Genomic DNA, 17,191 nt, shown 5'->3' with positions numbered 1-17,191 from the left:
ATCATAGATCGGTGATTCATTTTGGAAGCATCCAGGTTTGTTTGGTTCAACCAAAGTGATGATTAATTTATTTAAATATCAAATCAAATTACTGAATATTCCACTGACCTTGGAAATCATTTATTTTTATGTACACAATGACCAAATATAACTTTCTTCTGGTTTGTGTACATCTGATTGCTTCAAAGCAACTTTGTCCTACAATATTTAATGTCCTTCAATATTTAATTAATGATTACAGTAACAAATCTCAAATGGTCTGACCTGCCGAAGACCATGCAGTTCAGTGTCTGCTCGTTCCTGTTTTGATCTTGCCAGATCTAGTATCTGATCTTTCCTCTTCTCCCGTTCAACTGAAGTGGAAACACAGAACAAGAGACTAAATTTTCTCTTTAACCCAAACCCGCCATTTTGTATATAGCAGACCTAGCACTTCTGGCTGCGAAAATCAGAATCTTTGTTTGGCTTTTCTATAAATAGGTTGCAGCATTACTGGGCAGAAAAACAAAACAGGAAAATAAACCAAAAACACAAATACTTGAATTATACCCAAATACGTCAAAAGATAAATTTATTAGAGTATCTGGAGCAGCCATTAACAAAATAAATGAAAAATCACATGACATGAAGTTAAATGGAAAATACTTCAAGGTCATTCAGTAGGAAAGAAATATCTGCTCAAAGAGGACACAGGAGGATCTTAACTATGTTTTCTTCCATTAATTTCTGATCGTGAAACCAGTGACACACAGTGGAGCATAGATCCATCCACGGACAAGAACCCTGCAATATCTCCTGTAAAATATCATTCTTCATGAATGAGCCTACGTAATTTGTGCTAACTGTTGGAGAGAGAGACATCATACTTTAGTTGGATGGATTTTTTTATTGTCACATGTACCGGGGTGCAGTGAAAAGTCAATAGTTGCTGGATTTAAAAAAGCACAGGATACTGCACTTTTCTCTTCCACAGTCCCAGAATACAAGGCCATTTGTACTGGATTACATCCACTCCGGCAAGGATCAGCTAACTTAGTAGAGGCCGGAGGCTGACCTGGAATCCCTGCTCACGCAACACCCTGGTGTGTTTCTTCAGAGTTCATTCACTTACCTGCTAAAGTGAGCTCATTTCCTAGATAGTGCCTCTCTTGTTTAAGGCGAATAATTTCTTCCCTTTGTTCATTACTTTCCACTGTCCTCTCATCTAACTCATCTGAATAAACAAAAGGAGGAAAATCTCAGTTGGTAGAACGTTGATGGCTCTTCCCTGCTGAGACTACATAATTCTACTCCGTGCAGAAAGACGTTTTCACGACTACAAAATGGTAAAGAATTGTTGAGTGCGATGTCTACAACATGATTCAGCTTTTTAACATGTTGGATTTCTCAAAGCTGCACATGTCCCGAGAGAAATATATTCACAACATTTTCAACTCACTGGAGATATTGCCAATTAGCATTGAATTTTGGACATTTTTTGGGCTGGATTCTGTGCCGCACGCCCTCGGTAGTGGATTTCCCGATGAGGGAGAATCAAGTGTCCGGGGGGGGGGGGGGGGGGGAATGGGATTGGCGCCGTTTCCAATGCTATAGTCCCCTGCTGGCAGGGGCATCAAGGTTCACACCCCACGGTAGTGGGAGGTTGCAAATAGGTCAAATTAACCTATTTGCATCCTATTAAGGGGCTGGGCACTGGATTCTCTGCACCTCAATGATTCTCAGTCCCTCTGGGCTGGGATTCTCACTGGTATTTCCTAGCATGGCCATGGCACAGTGGGCCAAGGGGTAGGTCTTCAAACTGGGTGACCCTTAAGTTAATCAAGGGATCGCACCTCTACACCCCTCCAACCCCCCCCACCCCACCCTCCACAATGCGAATCCTTATCATCCCACCCCAACAGACCCCCCCAAAACAGAGACAGCCCCCATAAGGGAGAGAATCGGGTTTCCGGTCAAAATTGAGGTTTGAGCTTGGCGCCGAACTGAAAGCCATGGTCCAGCTGGTGGCGTTATCATTTGCGGCGGCATTTAAATACATTTGCATCGCATTAGCGGATTGGATCCGGTATGCTCCTGGCCTCTGCGATCCTCCATCCCTCTCAGGCGGAAGTGATGTGAGCACTGTCCAAAACAGGTATATACAAGCAGGGACTGGGCTCCATGGCTGCTGAGGGAGAGAGAGAGAAGGGAAGAAAAGTTTGAAAACTAGCGTTTGCTGGGGGGGGGGGGGGGGGGGGGGCTGTTACGGGGAGCGACTTGGTGACTCACTCACTTGGAGGCTGGGGGAGTAGCAGGGAGCGACTTGGTGACTCACTCACTTGGAGGCTGGGGGGAGTAGCGGCGAGTGACTTGGTGACCCACTTACTTGGAGGCTGGGGAGAGTAGCGGGGAGCGACTTGGTGACTCACTCACCTTGGAGGCTGGGGAGGAGCAGGGAGCGACTTGATGACTCACTCAATTGGAGGCTGGGGGGAGTAGCGGCGAGTGACTTGGTGACTCACTTACTTGGAGGCTGGGGAGAGTAGCGGGGAGCGACTTGGTGACTCACTCACCTTGGAGGCTGGGGGAGTAGCAGGGAGCGACTTGGTGACTCACTCACTTGGAGGCTGGGGGGAGTAGCGGCGAGTGACTTGGTGACTCACTTACTTGGAGGCTGGGGAGAGTAGCGGGGAGCGTCTTGGTGATTCACTCACCTTGGAGGCTGGGGAGGAGCAGGGAGCGACTTGATGACTCACTCAATTGGAGGCTGGGGGAGTAGCAGGGAGCGACTTGGTGACTCACTCACTTGGAGGCTGGGGGGAGTAGCAGCGAGTGACTTGGTGACTCACTTACTTGGAGGCTGGGGAGAGTAGCGGGGAGCGACTTGGTGACTCACTCACCTTGGAGGCTGGGGAGGAGCAGGGAGCGACTCACTCAATTGGAGGCTGGGGGAGTAGCAGGGAGCAACTTGGTGACTCACTCAGCTTGGAGGCTGGGGGGAGTAACGGGGAGCGACTTGCTGACTCCTCACTTGGAGGCTGGGGGGAGTAGCGGGGAGCGACTTGGTGACTCACTCACTTGGAGGCTGGGCAGAGTAGCAGGGAGCGACTTGGTGACTCACTCACCTTGGAGGCTGGGGGAGTAGCGGGGAGCGACTTGGTGACTCACTCACTTGGAGGCTGGGGGAGTAGCGGCGAGTGACTTACTTACTTGGAGGCTGGGCAGAGTAGCAGGGAGCGACTTGGTGACTCACTCACCTTGGAGGCTGGGGGGAGTAACGGGGAGCGACTTGCTGACTCCTCACTTGGAGGCTGGGAGAGTAGCAGGGAGCGACTTGGTGACTCACTTACCTGGAGGCTGGGAGAGTAGCAGGGAGCGACTTGGTGACTCACTCACTTGGAGGCTGGGGGAGTAGCGGGGAGCGACTTGGTGACTCACTCACCTTGGAGGCTGGGGGGAGTAGCGGGGAGTGACTTGGTGACTCACTTACTTGGAGGCTGGGCAGAGTAGCAGGGAGCGACTTGGTGACTCACTCACCTTGGAGGCTGGGGGAGGAGCAGGGAGCGACTTGGTGACTCACTTACCTGGAGGCTGGGAGAGTAGCAGGGAGCGACTTGGTGACTCACTTACCTGGAGGGAGCAGCGGGGAGTGACTTGGTGACTCACTCACCTTGGAGGCTGGGGGGAGTGGCAGGGTACGACTTGGTGACTCACTCACTTGGAGGCTGGGGGAGTAGCAGGGAGTGACCTGGTGACTCACTCACTTGGAGGCTGGGGGAGTAGCGGCGAGTGACTTGGTGACTCACTTACTTGGAGGCTGGGCAGAGTAGCAGGGAGCGACTTGGTGACTCACTCACCTTGGAGGCTGGGGGAGTAGCAGGGAGCGACTTGGTGACTCACTCACTTGGAGGCTGGGGGAGGAGCAGGGAGCGACTTGGTGACTCACTCACTTGGAGGCTGGGGGAGTAGCGGCGAGTGACTTGGTGACTCACTTACTTGGAGGCGGGGCAGAGTAGCAGGGAGCGACTTGGTGACTCACTCACCTTGGAGGCTGGGGAGGAGCAGGGAGTGACTTGATGACTCACTCACTTGGAGGCTGGGAGAGTAGCAGGGAGTGACTTGGTGACTCACTCACCTTGGAGGCTGGGGGGAGTGGCAGGGTGCGACTTGGTGACTCACTCACTTGGAGGCTGGGGAGAGTAGCAGGGAGCGACTTGGTGACTCACTCACCTTGGAGGCTCGGGGAGTAGCGGGGAGCGACTTGATGACTCACTCACCTTGGAGGCTCGGGGAGAGTAGCAGGGAGCGACTTGATGACTCACCTTGGAGGCTGGGGAGAGTAGCAGGGAGCGACTTGGTGACTCACTCACCTTGGAGGCTCGGGGAGAGTAGCAGGGAGCGACTTGATGACTCACTCACCTTGGAGGCTGGGGAGAGTAGCAGGGAGCGACTTGGTGACTCACTCACCTTGGAGGCTCGGGGAGTAGCGGGGAGCGACTTGGTGACTCACTTACCTGGAGGGAGCAGCGGGGAGCGACTTGGTGACTCACTCACCTTGGAGGCTGGGGGGAGTGGCAGGGTGCGACTTGGTGACTTACTCACCTTGGAGACTGGGAGGGGATGGGGAGTAGCGGGCAGCGACTTGGTGACTCACTCACCTTGGAGGCTGGGAGGAGTAACTGGGAGCGACCTGGTGACTCACTCACCTTGGAGGCTGGGGGAGTAGTGGGGTGTGACTTGGTGACTCACTCACCTTGGAGGCTGGGGGGAGTAGCAGGGAGCGACTTGGTGATAGCTCCGTGGATTAGGGGTGCTCCCTCGGAATCGAATTGGCTTGGCTCAGGCAGCTATTACTACTGTATTTGTTTTAAACACACCCATTTGGAACAAGTTACAGGCCTCTGGCTGCTCTCTGTGCCCTGTAAATGCTCACAGAACCTCTGGTCATTTGGGAGTCCATCCAGGCCACCCCTCATACCCCAGCTTTTAAAAAAAAAATTTGTTCAAGGGATGTGGGTGTCACCGGCTGGCCCAGCGTTTATTGCCCACCCCTAATTACCCTTGAAGGAGCACTTAAGAGTGAACCACATTGCTGTGGGTCTGGAGTCAACAGGGTGGGTGCGGCCAAACTCAATCAATGGCCCACCAGTTGCTGGCACCCCTCAGTGCCCTCATAAAAAGCTGAGTCCCAATGCAGGGCAATAGCAGAGCTCACCCCAAACAAAGGACTCATGCACCATGGCCTAAGGCAGCCTCCCTGGCACACTGCCACTCTCAGGGCAGAGGCCTCACCAGTCACATTATCAGCTAGCCCACTCCGCAGGACCACCAGCTGTCTCCAAGCCCTGCCTGCCCACTTGCTCCCATCCATCCTTCCCCCGGACAGGTTGTCACAACATGTGTCACACCAGGACCCACACCACACTGTAGTTCACCTCCCAGGTGACACACACGTCCCTGCCCATCTGTATGACCAGCCTACACACAAGCCTCTAAGCATGGAGGCGATTGAGACACACGGTGACTCTCTCCACCGCACAACTGGTCATTCCATCTTACAGGCCCCGATATCCTTGGGTGGGTGTGTGTGTGTGTGGGGGGGGGGGGGGGTATGGAGAGGGCGAGCGGTGATGTTATTTACTGGTAAGCTACCCGGCACACCCTATACACCCAGCCCATTCCTCCCACCCTTCGACAGAGGATTGAGGCAGTTTGCAGTTTTGGTGCAAATATGTTTAATAGTGATTTTTTACAGGATTGTGCCCTGACCCCGACCTCTAACCTATGCGCTGTACCCTTGCCAACTCAACTGCTGTCTAACTTTCTCGTCTTCCATGGCCTACTGCTCCTTCGAGATGTTCCCTCAGACAGCCCATCAGATGGAGAGGCAGCCTGCTGTGTATCCCGCCTTATGACTGGAGGTGCCGTTGGCGGCGATCCTTTGGAGGGCCTGGACGGGTTCGACCGACTTCCAGGTGTCGAAGGTGACAGGATGCCACCCTTTTCTGCCAGCTGTCCATCAGATGCGCCAGTGTCAGGTGGGGAGGATTCAGAGCACCGAGGTGGTCCAGCACCTCCCCTGTGGGAGGGACCGGCATGGGCCCCATCTCTCTCCCTCCCTGAGGGTGCACAATGGCCCCTGGGCTACTCCAAGGGACGGAGGTGAGACCGGAGTGAGCTCCAGAGGCTTCCTCGTCGTCTGGTGCTGCCAGTCCTGAAGGCCTGCTCTCATCTAAACAGTCTCAATGCCGTCAGCCATGGAGCACTGGGACATGTCCCTCAGCAAGCGAGACCAGCCCAGAGGGGATGGCCTGGTCTGATGGTGACCCGGCAAGACAAAAGGCAAGACAAAAGTCAAGACACATGGCGAGACCTTGGGGAGGAGTGGTCTGGGGGATAGGTTGATTCACTTGCTGTAGGGACATCACTTTGCACTAGGGGCTCACTTGGTCATCCCATTCTGACCTCCACTGGGAGGTAGTCCCCTCCTCCACCTCCCCGGCTGGTTCCATCATCCAGGCTAGTTCCTTCACCCTCTGCTCAGCGGAGGTGAGAGCCTGAGGTTCGGCTTTCCCCCTCTGGTCTTCTCCCCCCACCCCCTTCTGTTATCTTCCGTCTTCTCCGAGGGGACACAAAGGTCATGGTGAGACTCATGAAAGCAAGTTACACGAGGGGGTCTGTAGCCAGTGGCAAGCGTACAAAACACCTGCCCAAGAGGACAATACAGGAATTGGGGTTAGGTGCAGGGTGTGACATGAAGCAGGTAGGTTTTGAGAGGCTTTGAGGGAATTGGGGGGGTTGCATGGTGTGGGACGCAAGTGAGGCCAGGGGCACAGAGGTGGCCATTCATCTTTTTGCGGGACTGCATGCCGGTCTGCCTGGTGAGGCCCACAGCACTCGCCGCCTCTGCCCATGCCCGGTTGACTTTGGTGGGTGGCAACCTCCTGCCCACCCAGCCTAGATCTCCACCAGCGAATCTTGATCCTGCAATGAGAATTGCTCTAGATTCATGTGGACAGAGTATTGGTTCATTAGCATGTCCTGAATTGCTGCGTAACTGGCACAGTATAATCAAAAGATCCCTCCCACCCGGCTTACTCACTCTTCCAACTTCTTCCATCGGGCAGGCGATACAGAAGTCTGAGACCACGCACGAACAGACTCAAAAACAGCTTCTTCCCCACTGTTACCAGACTCCTAAATGACCCTCTTATGGACTGACCTCATTAACACTACACCCTGTATGCTTCATCCGATGCCAGTGCTTATGTAGTTACGTTGTATATGTTGTGTTGCCCTACTATGTATTTTCTTTTATTCCCTTTTCTTCTCATGTACTTAATGATCTGTTGAGCTGCTCGCAGAAAAATACTTTTCACTGTACCTCGGTACACGTGACAATAAACAAATCCAATCCAATCCAACCCCCAACAGGAACTCGAACCCCATACAATTCAATCCCGGCGTCAACACTTGGACTCTGAAATGGAGAATTGCACCCCAAAGTCTCTAAACATCTGGCTACAATTGACAGCTCTTGACCACATCAAAAGCAGCAAACTGCTTTCTGCAGAGAAAAATATGAGAGCACTTTACTCTTATGGGGGGTTCACTGGTGGCGGGGGGAGGAGGCAGAATTGCATTGCGGGCAGGAGATCAGCAGCTGGACCTCGTTAGGAGACCTCCTGCTCAAAATGGCCCGATAATGGGATTCGCAGCAGAATCCCTCGCAATCCCCACCATACATTGCGCGACAAGGGATAGTGAATCTCCTCTGGATGCTTGCTCTCAGCACTAGCGTAAATCAGAGTCAATTCATCTCCGGTGGAAAAACATAGGGTGGGATTCTCCGTTGCCCGACGCCGAAATCTTATTCGGCGATTGGGCGGAGAATCCCCATTTGCGACCGAATCGGGGCCGGCACCGTTTTTTGGATGCTCCGCCCCCGCCAAATCTGCGTCAGCGCATCGCTTTAACTTCCTCACGTGATGCTCCGCCCCAATGGGCTGAATTCCCGAACTCCGCGTGTGGTCTGAGTTTTCATAAATCTGGCGTGGCAGCTGCAGACTGTGTCCAGCGCCGCTACAGTCGGGTGGGAGCCGTGCTGCTGGCCGGGGGCTTCAGCGAAGGCTGAGGGGTGTCCGGGGAAACTATTTGGCTGGCCGCCATGTTGTACGGCGGGACTGTTGCAGGCCGTCGCCCTGCGCATGTACGGCCAAGGACCTGGCAATTCTCCGGCCGTTTATGTCGGGAACGCCAGAGGTTTTACGTGGCTTGGCTGCTCGCCCCCCACCGGGAGGAGCATCGTTGCGGGGGAGCCACCGACCTTTTCATTGCAAAACACTTCCTCCGGACATAGCCTGAAAATTGGAGAATACAACCCATAGTCTCCCAAATGGAGGATTCAGCCTGGTGTGTTTTACACTGTTTAGCACTGCTGCCTCTCAGCGCCAGGGACCAGGGTTCGATTCTGACCTCGATGACTGTCTGTGTGGAGCTTGCACATTTCTCCTGTGTCTGCATGGGTTTCCTCCGAGTGCTCCGGTTTCCTCCAACAGTCCAAAGTTGTGGTTAGGTGGATTAGCATGATAAATTGCCTCGAGGTATGGTGCTCTTTCAGACCACCGGCGCAGACTCTATGGGCCGAATGGCCTTCTTCTGCATGGTAAGGATTCTATGAACACATTGGATAAGCGACTCAAGAGCATGTTGTTCAAAAAAACAATTTCCAATTTCTTCCATTTTGTCTCTCCTTTCTAGACATCACTGTATCTAGTTCAACTAACACCAGAAGCTGCCGTACACTTTACCGTTTCCACCAATGAGATCTCATTCTTTTCAACTCCAAATAGAGCAAATTTACTCAACCTCGCATCATTTGACCCCCTTGTCTCAGGGACCAAGTTAGCGAGCCTTTGTTGTACCATCTCCAATGCAAGTATATTCCTTTTACAATGTAGAGGCCAAAACTGCACACCATACCTCATATGTGGTCTCACTAACACCCTGTGCAATTATGGCAAGACCTCTTTATTCCCGACCTCTAATTCCATTGCAATAAATGTCAATCTTCCTAATTGCTTGCTGTGCTTGCAACTTGCGTCCTTGAACGAAAACATCAAGTTCTTCATGTGTTAAAAGACAGTGAATGTTGGCAAGTTATATTTGATTGGCGGGCCTCACAACTTAACGTAAAACCACTGTACAACATGCAAAGAGAGACAGGAACCCTGGCTGATTTTCATTCTTTTTAACCTAGTGTGTTGGATAACATTTTGATCACCCTGGCTGGAATTCAGCTAACTCAGCCTGCACCCAGGATCAAAACTGGAACTTTTATTACCAAGGCTGTATATATTTTAATAATAATCTTTATTGTCACAAGTAGGCTTTCATTAACACTGCAATGAAGTTACTGTGAAAAGCCCCTAGTCGCCACATTCCGGCGCCTGTTGGGGTACACAGAGGGACAATTCAGAATGTCCAAATTACCTAATACACGTCTTTCGGGACTTGTGGGAGGAAAGCAGAGCACCCGGAGGAAACCCACACAGACACGGGGAGAATGTGCAGACAGTGACCCAAGCCAGAAATTGAACCAGAGTTGGGCCCGGTGTTCGATGTCTAGCAAGGAAACCACAGAACTGCTGGTCCAAACACACATTAATACACACATGGGAAAGTAACAATCAGATACAAAGAAAGTTATCATGGAGTTTCTTCATATTTCCCTGGAACTACCCCAATATAATATATTGTATTATCCAGGCTAAAGATACTGTATGGGACTACTTTTCTCCTTTAAAAAAAAAAAATATATATAGATAGATGTGCTCATTGCTATCTCTAAAAATGTCAAACTGGAGAAAGACCTAAATTGGCTCAATCTACATCTGTCTGTAACCCTGAACAAAAGAAGCTACCTGGCCTGTGATCCAAGTTAATGCTGAGGACTCTAAGGCCAGCTCCCTCCCGACTGCATACCACTGTGCCACCACCACTGCAGGACAGACACAAGAGCGGCACAGAGGTAAACAGTCAGGTATTAGTTGCCCTAGGAGCGGGACTTCCAATGGCGGCCATGTAGTGAGTGGTCACACATTTGGTAGCTCCCGCTCAAGGTGGATTTTTTTTCTCCTTTCCCAGTTTGAGGGGTGGAAGTTTGGATGGAGTGCCAGGAGAAAGTGTAACTCCTCTGGTGTGGCTGGTGCATGGATCCATGGACTAGGAGTGGGTCGAGAAGAAGCGTGCTGGTGGATCAGGAGAATCTTCGTGCATCACAGGTCAAGATGACAGAGGGCAAAGTGCCTGTTCGGCCTGCCCAGTGGTCATCGCAGCAGCTGGTGGACTTCTTAAATGAGTAGTTCAGCCAACAGAGAAGAGAAGCCCTGGAGGAGCTTGCCAAGGTGGTAGAGCTCCTCGATGGGATGAGGTGGTTGTTTGGTTTGGGGGAGGCGGGTGCTGACAAGGGTGCGGTTGGTGTGCGCAGCTGGAAAAGGAGTGATGACGGCAGACATCCGAGGGTAGGCCTGAAGGGTTGCATGAAACTGGCCGGAGACTGGCACAAAAAGGGATATGGTTGATCGGCAGGAGATGGGGGGAGGAAGAGGGAAAGAGTCCCCCCAACCAGGCTGATCATTTGGAACGCGAGAGGGCTGAACGTGCCGGTCAAGCGTGTTCGCACATGTGAAGAGACTGCAGGCAGACGTGGTTTTTCAACAAGAGACGCATTTAAAGATAGGATCAGAGAAAACTGAAGAAAGGATGGGGAGAGCAGGTGTTCATTCGTGACTGGACATGAAGACGAGAGGGGTGGCGGTGCTGGTGAGCAAGCGGGCGGCGATCGAGGTGGGGAACATGGTAGCAGATTCGGGGTGGCAGGTTTGTAATGGTTAGTGGGAGGCTGGAGGGGATGCCGGTGGTCCTGGTAAATGTTTTTTGCCCCAAACTGGGACGATGTGGAGTTGAGGTGGGTGCTGGGGATGATTCCTGACCTGGGCTTGCACTAGTTGACCATGGGGGGATTTTAACACAGTCATCGAACCAAGTTTGGACCGGTTGAGCCAGAGGTCGGGGAAGGTGTCGGCAGTGGCGAAGGGGCTGAAGGGGTTTATGAAGCATAAGAGGGGGAGATGGGGGGTCGGACCTGTGGAGGATTAGGAGGTCGAGGGCAAAAGAATTTTCGTATTTTCCCATGTACAGAGGGTCTACTCCCGGATTTACTTTTTTGTGATGGACAAGGCATTTTTGGCGATGGTGGTTGACTCGCAGTATTCGGCGTTGGTGGTTTCAGAATATGCACCGCATTGGGTGGACGTCATAGAATCATAGAACTTACAGTGCAGAAGGAGGCCATTCGGCCCATTGCGTCTGCACCGGCTCTTGGAAAGAGCACCCCACTTAAGCCCAGGCCTCCATTCCAACCCCGTAACCCCACCTAACCTTTTTGGACACCAAGGACAATTTATCATGGCCAATCCACCTAACCTGCACATCTTTGGACTGTGGGAGGAAACCGGAGCACCCGGAGGAAACCCACGCACACACGGGGAGAACGTGGAGACTCCGCACAGACAGCGATCCAAGCGGGGAAATCAAACCTGGGACCCTGGAGCTGTGAAGCAACTGTGCTAACCACTGTGCTATCGTGCTGCCCTTCAGATTATACAGAGTACTGAAGCAATTCACTGTGATAAAAGAGAGGAGGCGGCGAAGTTGAAGACTGAAGCAACTGGTGCTCTATTTAAATAAGAGATACCTGATGGAGGTGTTCAAAACTATAAAGGGCTTGGTAAGGCAAGTCAGGAAAAAACTCTTGTTTACTGCTCAGTGATTTGGCAACGAGAGGATACAGGTTCATTGACGGCAGGATGATGGAAGAGACAGGAATTTGTATTTAATGTATATGTTTATCAGGGCATGGAATGTCCTATAAGAAATCACAATGAGAGCAAAATAATTAAAGATTTATTACAGGAATGGAGTAAATGGTTCTCGAGTGTCAGCACAAATGTGAGAAGCAGAATAGATTTCTCCTGTGTTGTAAAATTCTACAATTCGAGAATCAACTCAAGAATCTCATCACCTTCATGGTTCAATACCACCTCAAGAATTGAATTTACACATTCAGTCAACTTTACAGCAGACCTTCTTGGTATACATTTTACATAGCAAGACATAATGTGTATGCAGTGGTGAGTCGTATGCAGTGGTGAGTCAAATGCATTTAATGTAGACACCTGCAGTGCCCCATCAGAAATGTTTTCAATTGCCTCAAATGAACAAAGGTGTCAGAATGATGCTAAATTCCCCAATAGCTGTCAACATGAAAGCTTAATCCATTGCTGTTCAAAAATGTTATCCACGAAGGCAGAAGTTCTGCAAGGATGTTTTTTGGAATACAAATGCATTGTGGAGCGAAAGCAGATAGATGGCATTTATAATGGGGAGGCAGTGGCATTGTCACTGGACTCGTAAACCAGAGACCTAGAGTAATACTCTGGGGACCCAAGTTCAAATCCCACCACAGCAGATGGTGAAATTTAAATTCAATAAAACTCTGGAATTAAAAGTCTAATGCTGACCATGAAACCATTGTCAATTGTTGTAAAAACCCATCTGGTTCACTAATGTCCTTTAGGGAAGGAAATTTGTCGTCCTTACCTGGTGACTCCAGACCACAGCAATGTGGTTGACTCTAAACTGCCCCCTCAAGGGCAATTAGGGATGGGCAATGAATGCTGGCACAGCCTGCGACACCCACATCCCATGAACAAAAAAAAAATAATGTGGGGTTGGAGTGTGGTGCCGAATGACACCATCACCACAGTTCAATTTGTGTAGCGGCTGGCTGTGCTATTCATGGAGGCCTGTCTCTTTGATTTGCCCCATGTTTAAGGTGGAGTAGTGACCCTTGAGCTAAATAACTAATTGTTTCTCTCTGATGGAGAGAAATGCCTATGGCTAACTGCCTAGGAGACATTACCTGTCAGAATCTGGTCCGTTCTTTGCAATAATCATCTTGGGTTTTCCAAGGCCACCAACTGATGCTCGATCTGTGCCTGTTGTAAACTGCGGGAAGAATCCTTTCTGCTCCTCTGTATTTGCAAGTGGTCCGATGGGGGAGGGGGCAGCAGCAGCTGTGGAGGTTGGATGTGGGGCTGTTGGTGGATGAGGTGTGCGAGCGGGTGAGGTCCGCCATTCAGGGGTACATGGAGCTGAACGACACGGGGGAGGTCACGGCCGCCACACTGTGGAAGGCACTCAAGGCAATTGTTCAGGGGGAGGTTATTTTGATTCGGGCCCACAGGGAAAAGGTGGACGGGCAGAGATGGCAAGGCTGCTGGAAGAGATTTTGAGGGTGGACAGGAGGTAGTTGGAAGTTCCGAAGGCAGGGTTGTTGAGGGAGAGGCAGAGGCTCCAGGTGGAGTTTGGATTGGTGTCCATGGGGAAGGTGATAGGGCAGTTGCGAAGGGACAGGGAGGCAATATACAAGTATGGGGAGAAGGCAAGGGAGATTGGCAGAGGGAAGGGCGGGATGGGAAGTATGGTGCGAGACCCGGTGGGGGTGAATGGGGTATTCGAGGAGTATTATAGGACGTTATATGAATTGGAGCCCCGGCCAGGGGTGGGGACCCATTGGGTTGAGGGAGATGATGGAGAGCATGGGGGTGATGCAGACAAGGAAGGCCCTGGGTCCGGATTAGTTCCCGGTGGAGTTTTATAAAAGGTTTGGCGGTACCTGGGGCCGTTGCTGGTGAGGGCATACTCCCCCTACACTATTGCAGGCGTCCATCTCCCTTTACTGAAGAAAGATAAGGATCCAGAGCAGTGTGGATCCTACCGTCCGATATCGTTGTTAAATGTGGATGCAAAGGTGTTGGCTTCGCAGATTGATCACTGTGTCACAGGGGTGATAGGTGAGGACCAAGCGGGGTTTGTCAAAGGGAGGCAAGTGTGAGGAGGGCAGGAAGTGGAAGTGACGATGGATGCGGAGAAGGCCTTTGACCGGGTCGAGTGGGAATATCTGTGGGAGGTGTTGGGATGGTTTGGGCAGGGGTTTGTGGACTTGGTCTGGTTGCTGTATAGGGCGCCGGTCGCAAGTGTTCGGACGAATCGGGTGAGTTTGGGATATTTTGCACCGTGGGACAAGGCAGGGGCTTCCGCTCTTCCTATTGCTTTTTGCCTTGGTTAGAGCCACTGGCTGTGGCGCTTAAAGCGTCGAGCGATTGGAAAGGGATTGTGGGGGTGAGGGGTTAAGTACAGGGTTTTGCTGTATGTGGACGACATATATTTCGGACCCACTGGGGCATTGGCAGTATAATGGGAATTTTGAAAGACTTTGGTCAGTTCTCCGAGGTGTTCCCGATTGAGACCAGAGGGCAGGAGAGGGGGTTGGAGAGCTGCCGTTGAAGGTGGTGAGGGCGAGTTTCAGGTACTTGGACATCTGGTGGCGAGGTGTTGGGGGCAGCTGCACAAGTTGAATTTGATTTGGTTGCTGGAGCAGACAAAGGGGAATTTTAAGAGGTGGGATGTGCTGCCACTGGTCGTTGGCGGGACAGGTGCGGACAGTGAAGATGGCGGTGCTGCCAAGGTTTTTGTTAATATTTCAGAACCCCCTGATCTTTGTCCCGAAGCCATTCTTTAAAAAGGTCAGTGCTTGATTTCGGGATTTGTGTGGGCAGGGAAGGCGCCGCGGTAAAGAAGGTTTTCCCCCTAGGGAGGGAGGAGGTTGGCGTAGTCGAATATAATGAATTACTTCTGGGCAGCTAACATCGCTATGGTCAGGAAATGGGTAGTGGGGCGGTGTCGGTATGTGGGTGGATGGAGGCAACTTCTTGCAGGGGAACGAGTTTAGGGGCATTGTTAACAGCGCCTGTGCCGTTCCCGCCGGCCAGGTAATCCACGAGTAGAGGTGGTGGTGTCGGCCTTGAGGGTATGGCGGCACTGGAGGCAGCATTTGAGACTGGAGGGTGCCTTGGTGTGGGCACAGATTTGTGATAATCATAGGTTTGCACCGGGGGCATGGTGCTGGATGCGAGGTTTCAGGCGTGGCGGCAGGCGGGATTGAGGGAGGAGTCCCTGCGGAGGGTGAATGTGTCCTCGCCGTGTGCAACGCTCAGTCTTATCCAGTTTAAAGTGGTCCACAGGGCGCATATGATGGTGGCTAGGATGAGTAGGTTCTTTGACGCACTAGAGGATAAGTGTGAGCGGTGCACGTAGAGGCCCGCGAACTATGTCCACATGTTTTGGGCGCGTCCGAATCTGAAAGGGTTCTGGCAGGTGTTTGCGGACTTAATAATAATCTTATTGCCACATTTAGGCTGACATTAACACTGCAATGAAGTTACCGTGAAAAGTCCCCAGTCGCCACATTCCGCCATCTGTTCGGGTACACTGAGGGAGAATTTAGAATATCCAATTCACCTAACAGCACGTCTTTCGGGACTTGTAGGAGGAAACTCCGGAGTACCCGGCGGAATCCCACGCAGACATGGGAAGAACGTGCAGACTCCGCACAGACAGTGACCCAAGCCGGGAATCAAATCTGGGACCCTGGAGCTGTGAAGCAATAGTGCCACTGTGGTACCGTGCCGCCAGAGGTATTGGGGGTGAAGGTGGCCCCGGGTCCAGAGGTAGCAATATTTGGGGAAGACCAGGGGGCGAGAGAGGCCGATGTCTTGGCCGTTGCCTCCCTGATAGCCTGGACAGGTTTTGCTCGGGTGGAGGGACTCGGAGACGTCGAGAGCGGGGGTGTGGGTGAGTGACCTGGCGGAATTCCCAAGGTTGGAGAGGATCAAGTACGTCTTGAGGGGGTCGGTCGATGGGTTCGCCCAGAGGTGGAAGCCGTTCATTGACGTCTGCTCTTATTTTGTTTGTTTATATAAATGCCCGAATAAAATATTTTTTAAAAAGTTGCCCTGGGAGTCCTCAACATCAACTCCAGAACTCATGAAGTCTCATGGCATCAGATCAAACATGGGCAAGAAAACCTCCGCCCTACTAGCCATATAACTCCTGTGGGTGTAGCAGGTCAAAGGCTAGGAATCCTGCGGCAGGGAACTTACGTCCTGACTGCCCACAGCCAGTCCACCATCTACTAGGCACAAGTCAGGAATGTTATGAAATATTCTCTGCTTGCCTGGATGAGTGCAGCTCCAAAAGCACTCACGATGCTCGGCATCATTCAGGACACAGCAGCCCACTAGATTCCCTTCCACAAACAATCACCCTGACTGATGTCAATTAGCAGCAGTGTGTACCATCTACACGATGCACTGCAGGAACCCACCAAGGCATCTTCCAAATCTACGACCACTACCTTTCAGAAGGACAAGGGCAGATTTGGAACTCCCTCCCAGCAGCACTGTGGTTGTACCTACACCAGATGGACTGCAGCTGTTCAGAAAGCAGCTCACCACCTTCTCAATGGCAATTAGGGACGGGCAATAAAACGCTGGCCGAGCCAGCAAAGCCACGTCCCATGAATGAATTTTTGAAAAACTGAGCGACCACCATGAAGCAATACCTCATTGGACACTTCTGGGCAATTGCCGTGCAAACCCTAACCAGTTAGGTTTAAAGAGGGATTCCCCAGTATCCCCCCCCCCCCCCCAATTGACGCTGTGGAGCTCCGAGGTTATGGCCTAATACCTATTTTCTCTACCCCTCTTTCACTGTATAAATGCAAAGTTCCTCTTTCATTAATAATGTTTAAGTATCCCTTTAAAAGGGGTTTATCATTTGTTTATTTCCGATTTGATGTTCCAAAGGAGTACAAAGAAAGACTGCTAGACCACAGGGTGTTGGATAGGGAGGTTGGTTCAGCACAATCTCTGAAAAATGTATTTTATTATTCAATTATTATGGACTGTTTTGATGAATATAACTTATGTCCTTTGCTTATTCCCATTGATATGGGAAAAACTTGGACAAACAATTACAACGATATACAGGGTTGATATAAAAAGTGACAGAAAGCTGTTTCGAATTGAGAATAACGTAAAAACAAAAATAGGACGTAAAAAAATAATTCTTTAAAATTGCCTTTGCCTGTGCTGCTGTTAAATGCTGATGTAATGTTGGTTTGTGACCACTGGGAGTCTTCTGAGACCATGCCAATCAGTACTTACCATGAAAAGTTTTTTTATATATGGAGTCAATTTTTAAACGTGTAACTTTAATTCTAAGTACTGAATTGCCATTATAATTT

At 51.1% G+C, this 17,191-nt stretch overlaps 1 protein-coding gene across 8 annotated transcripts in view; it reads right to left on the bottom strand.

The window, feature by feature from the left end:
• Nucleotides 1–17,191, bottom strand: part of ccdc62 (coiled-coil domain containing 62) — a 102,195-nt gene that overhangs the window by 32,653 nt on the left and 52,351 nt on the right. For all 8 annotated transcript variants that reach the window (XM_072495646.1, XM_072495666.1, XM_072495636.1 and 5 more), the window contains 2 exons: nucleotides 1,112–1,213; nucleotides 265–353 (listed from right to left, as the gene is read on the bottom strand). In XM_072495646.1, coding sequence (XP_072351747.1) covers nucleotides 265–353; nucleotides 1,112–1,213 — 191 coding nt within the window. The remainder of the gene's footprint in view (nucleotides 1–264; nucleotides 354–1,111; nucleotides 1,214–17,191) is intronic.

The sequence above is a fragment of the Scyliorhinus torazame genome, chromosome 1, assembly GCF_047496885.1.
Source record: "Scyliorhinus torazame isolate Kashiwa2021f chromosome 1, sScyTor2.1, whole genome shotgun sequence".
Classification (NCBI taxonomy): domain Eukaryota; kingdom Metazoa; phylum Chordata; class Chondrichthyes; order Carcharhiniformes; family Scyliorhinidae; genus Scyliorhinus; species Scyliorhinus torazame.
Note: the sequence above shows the minus strand (reverse complement) of the source record. Positions and strands in the feature narration are given on the sequence as shown.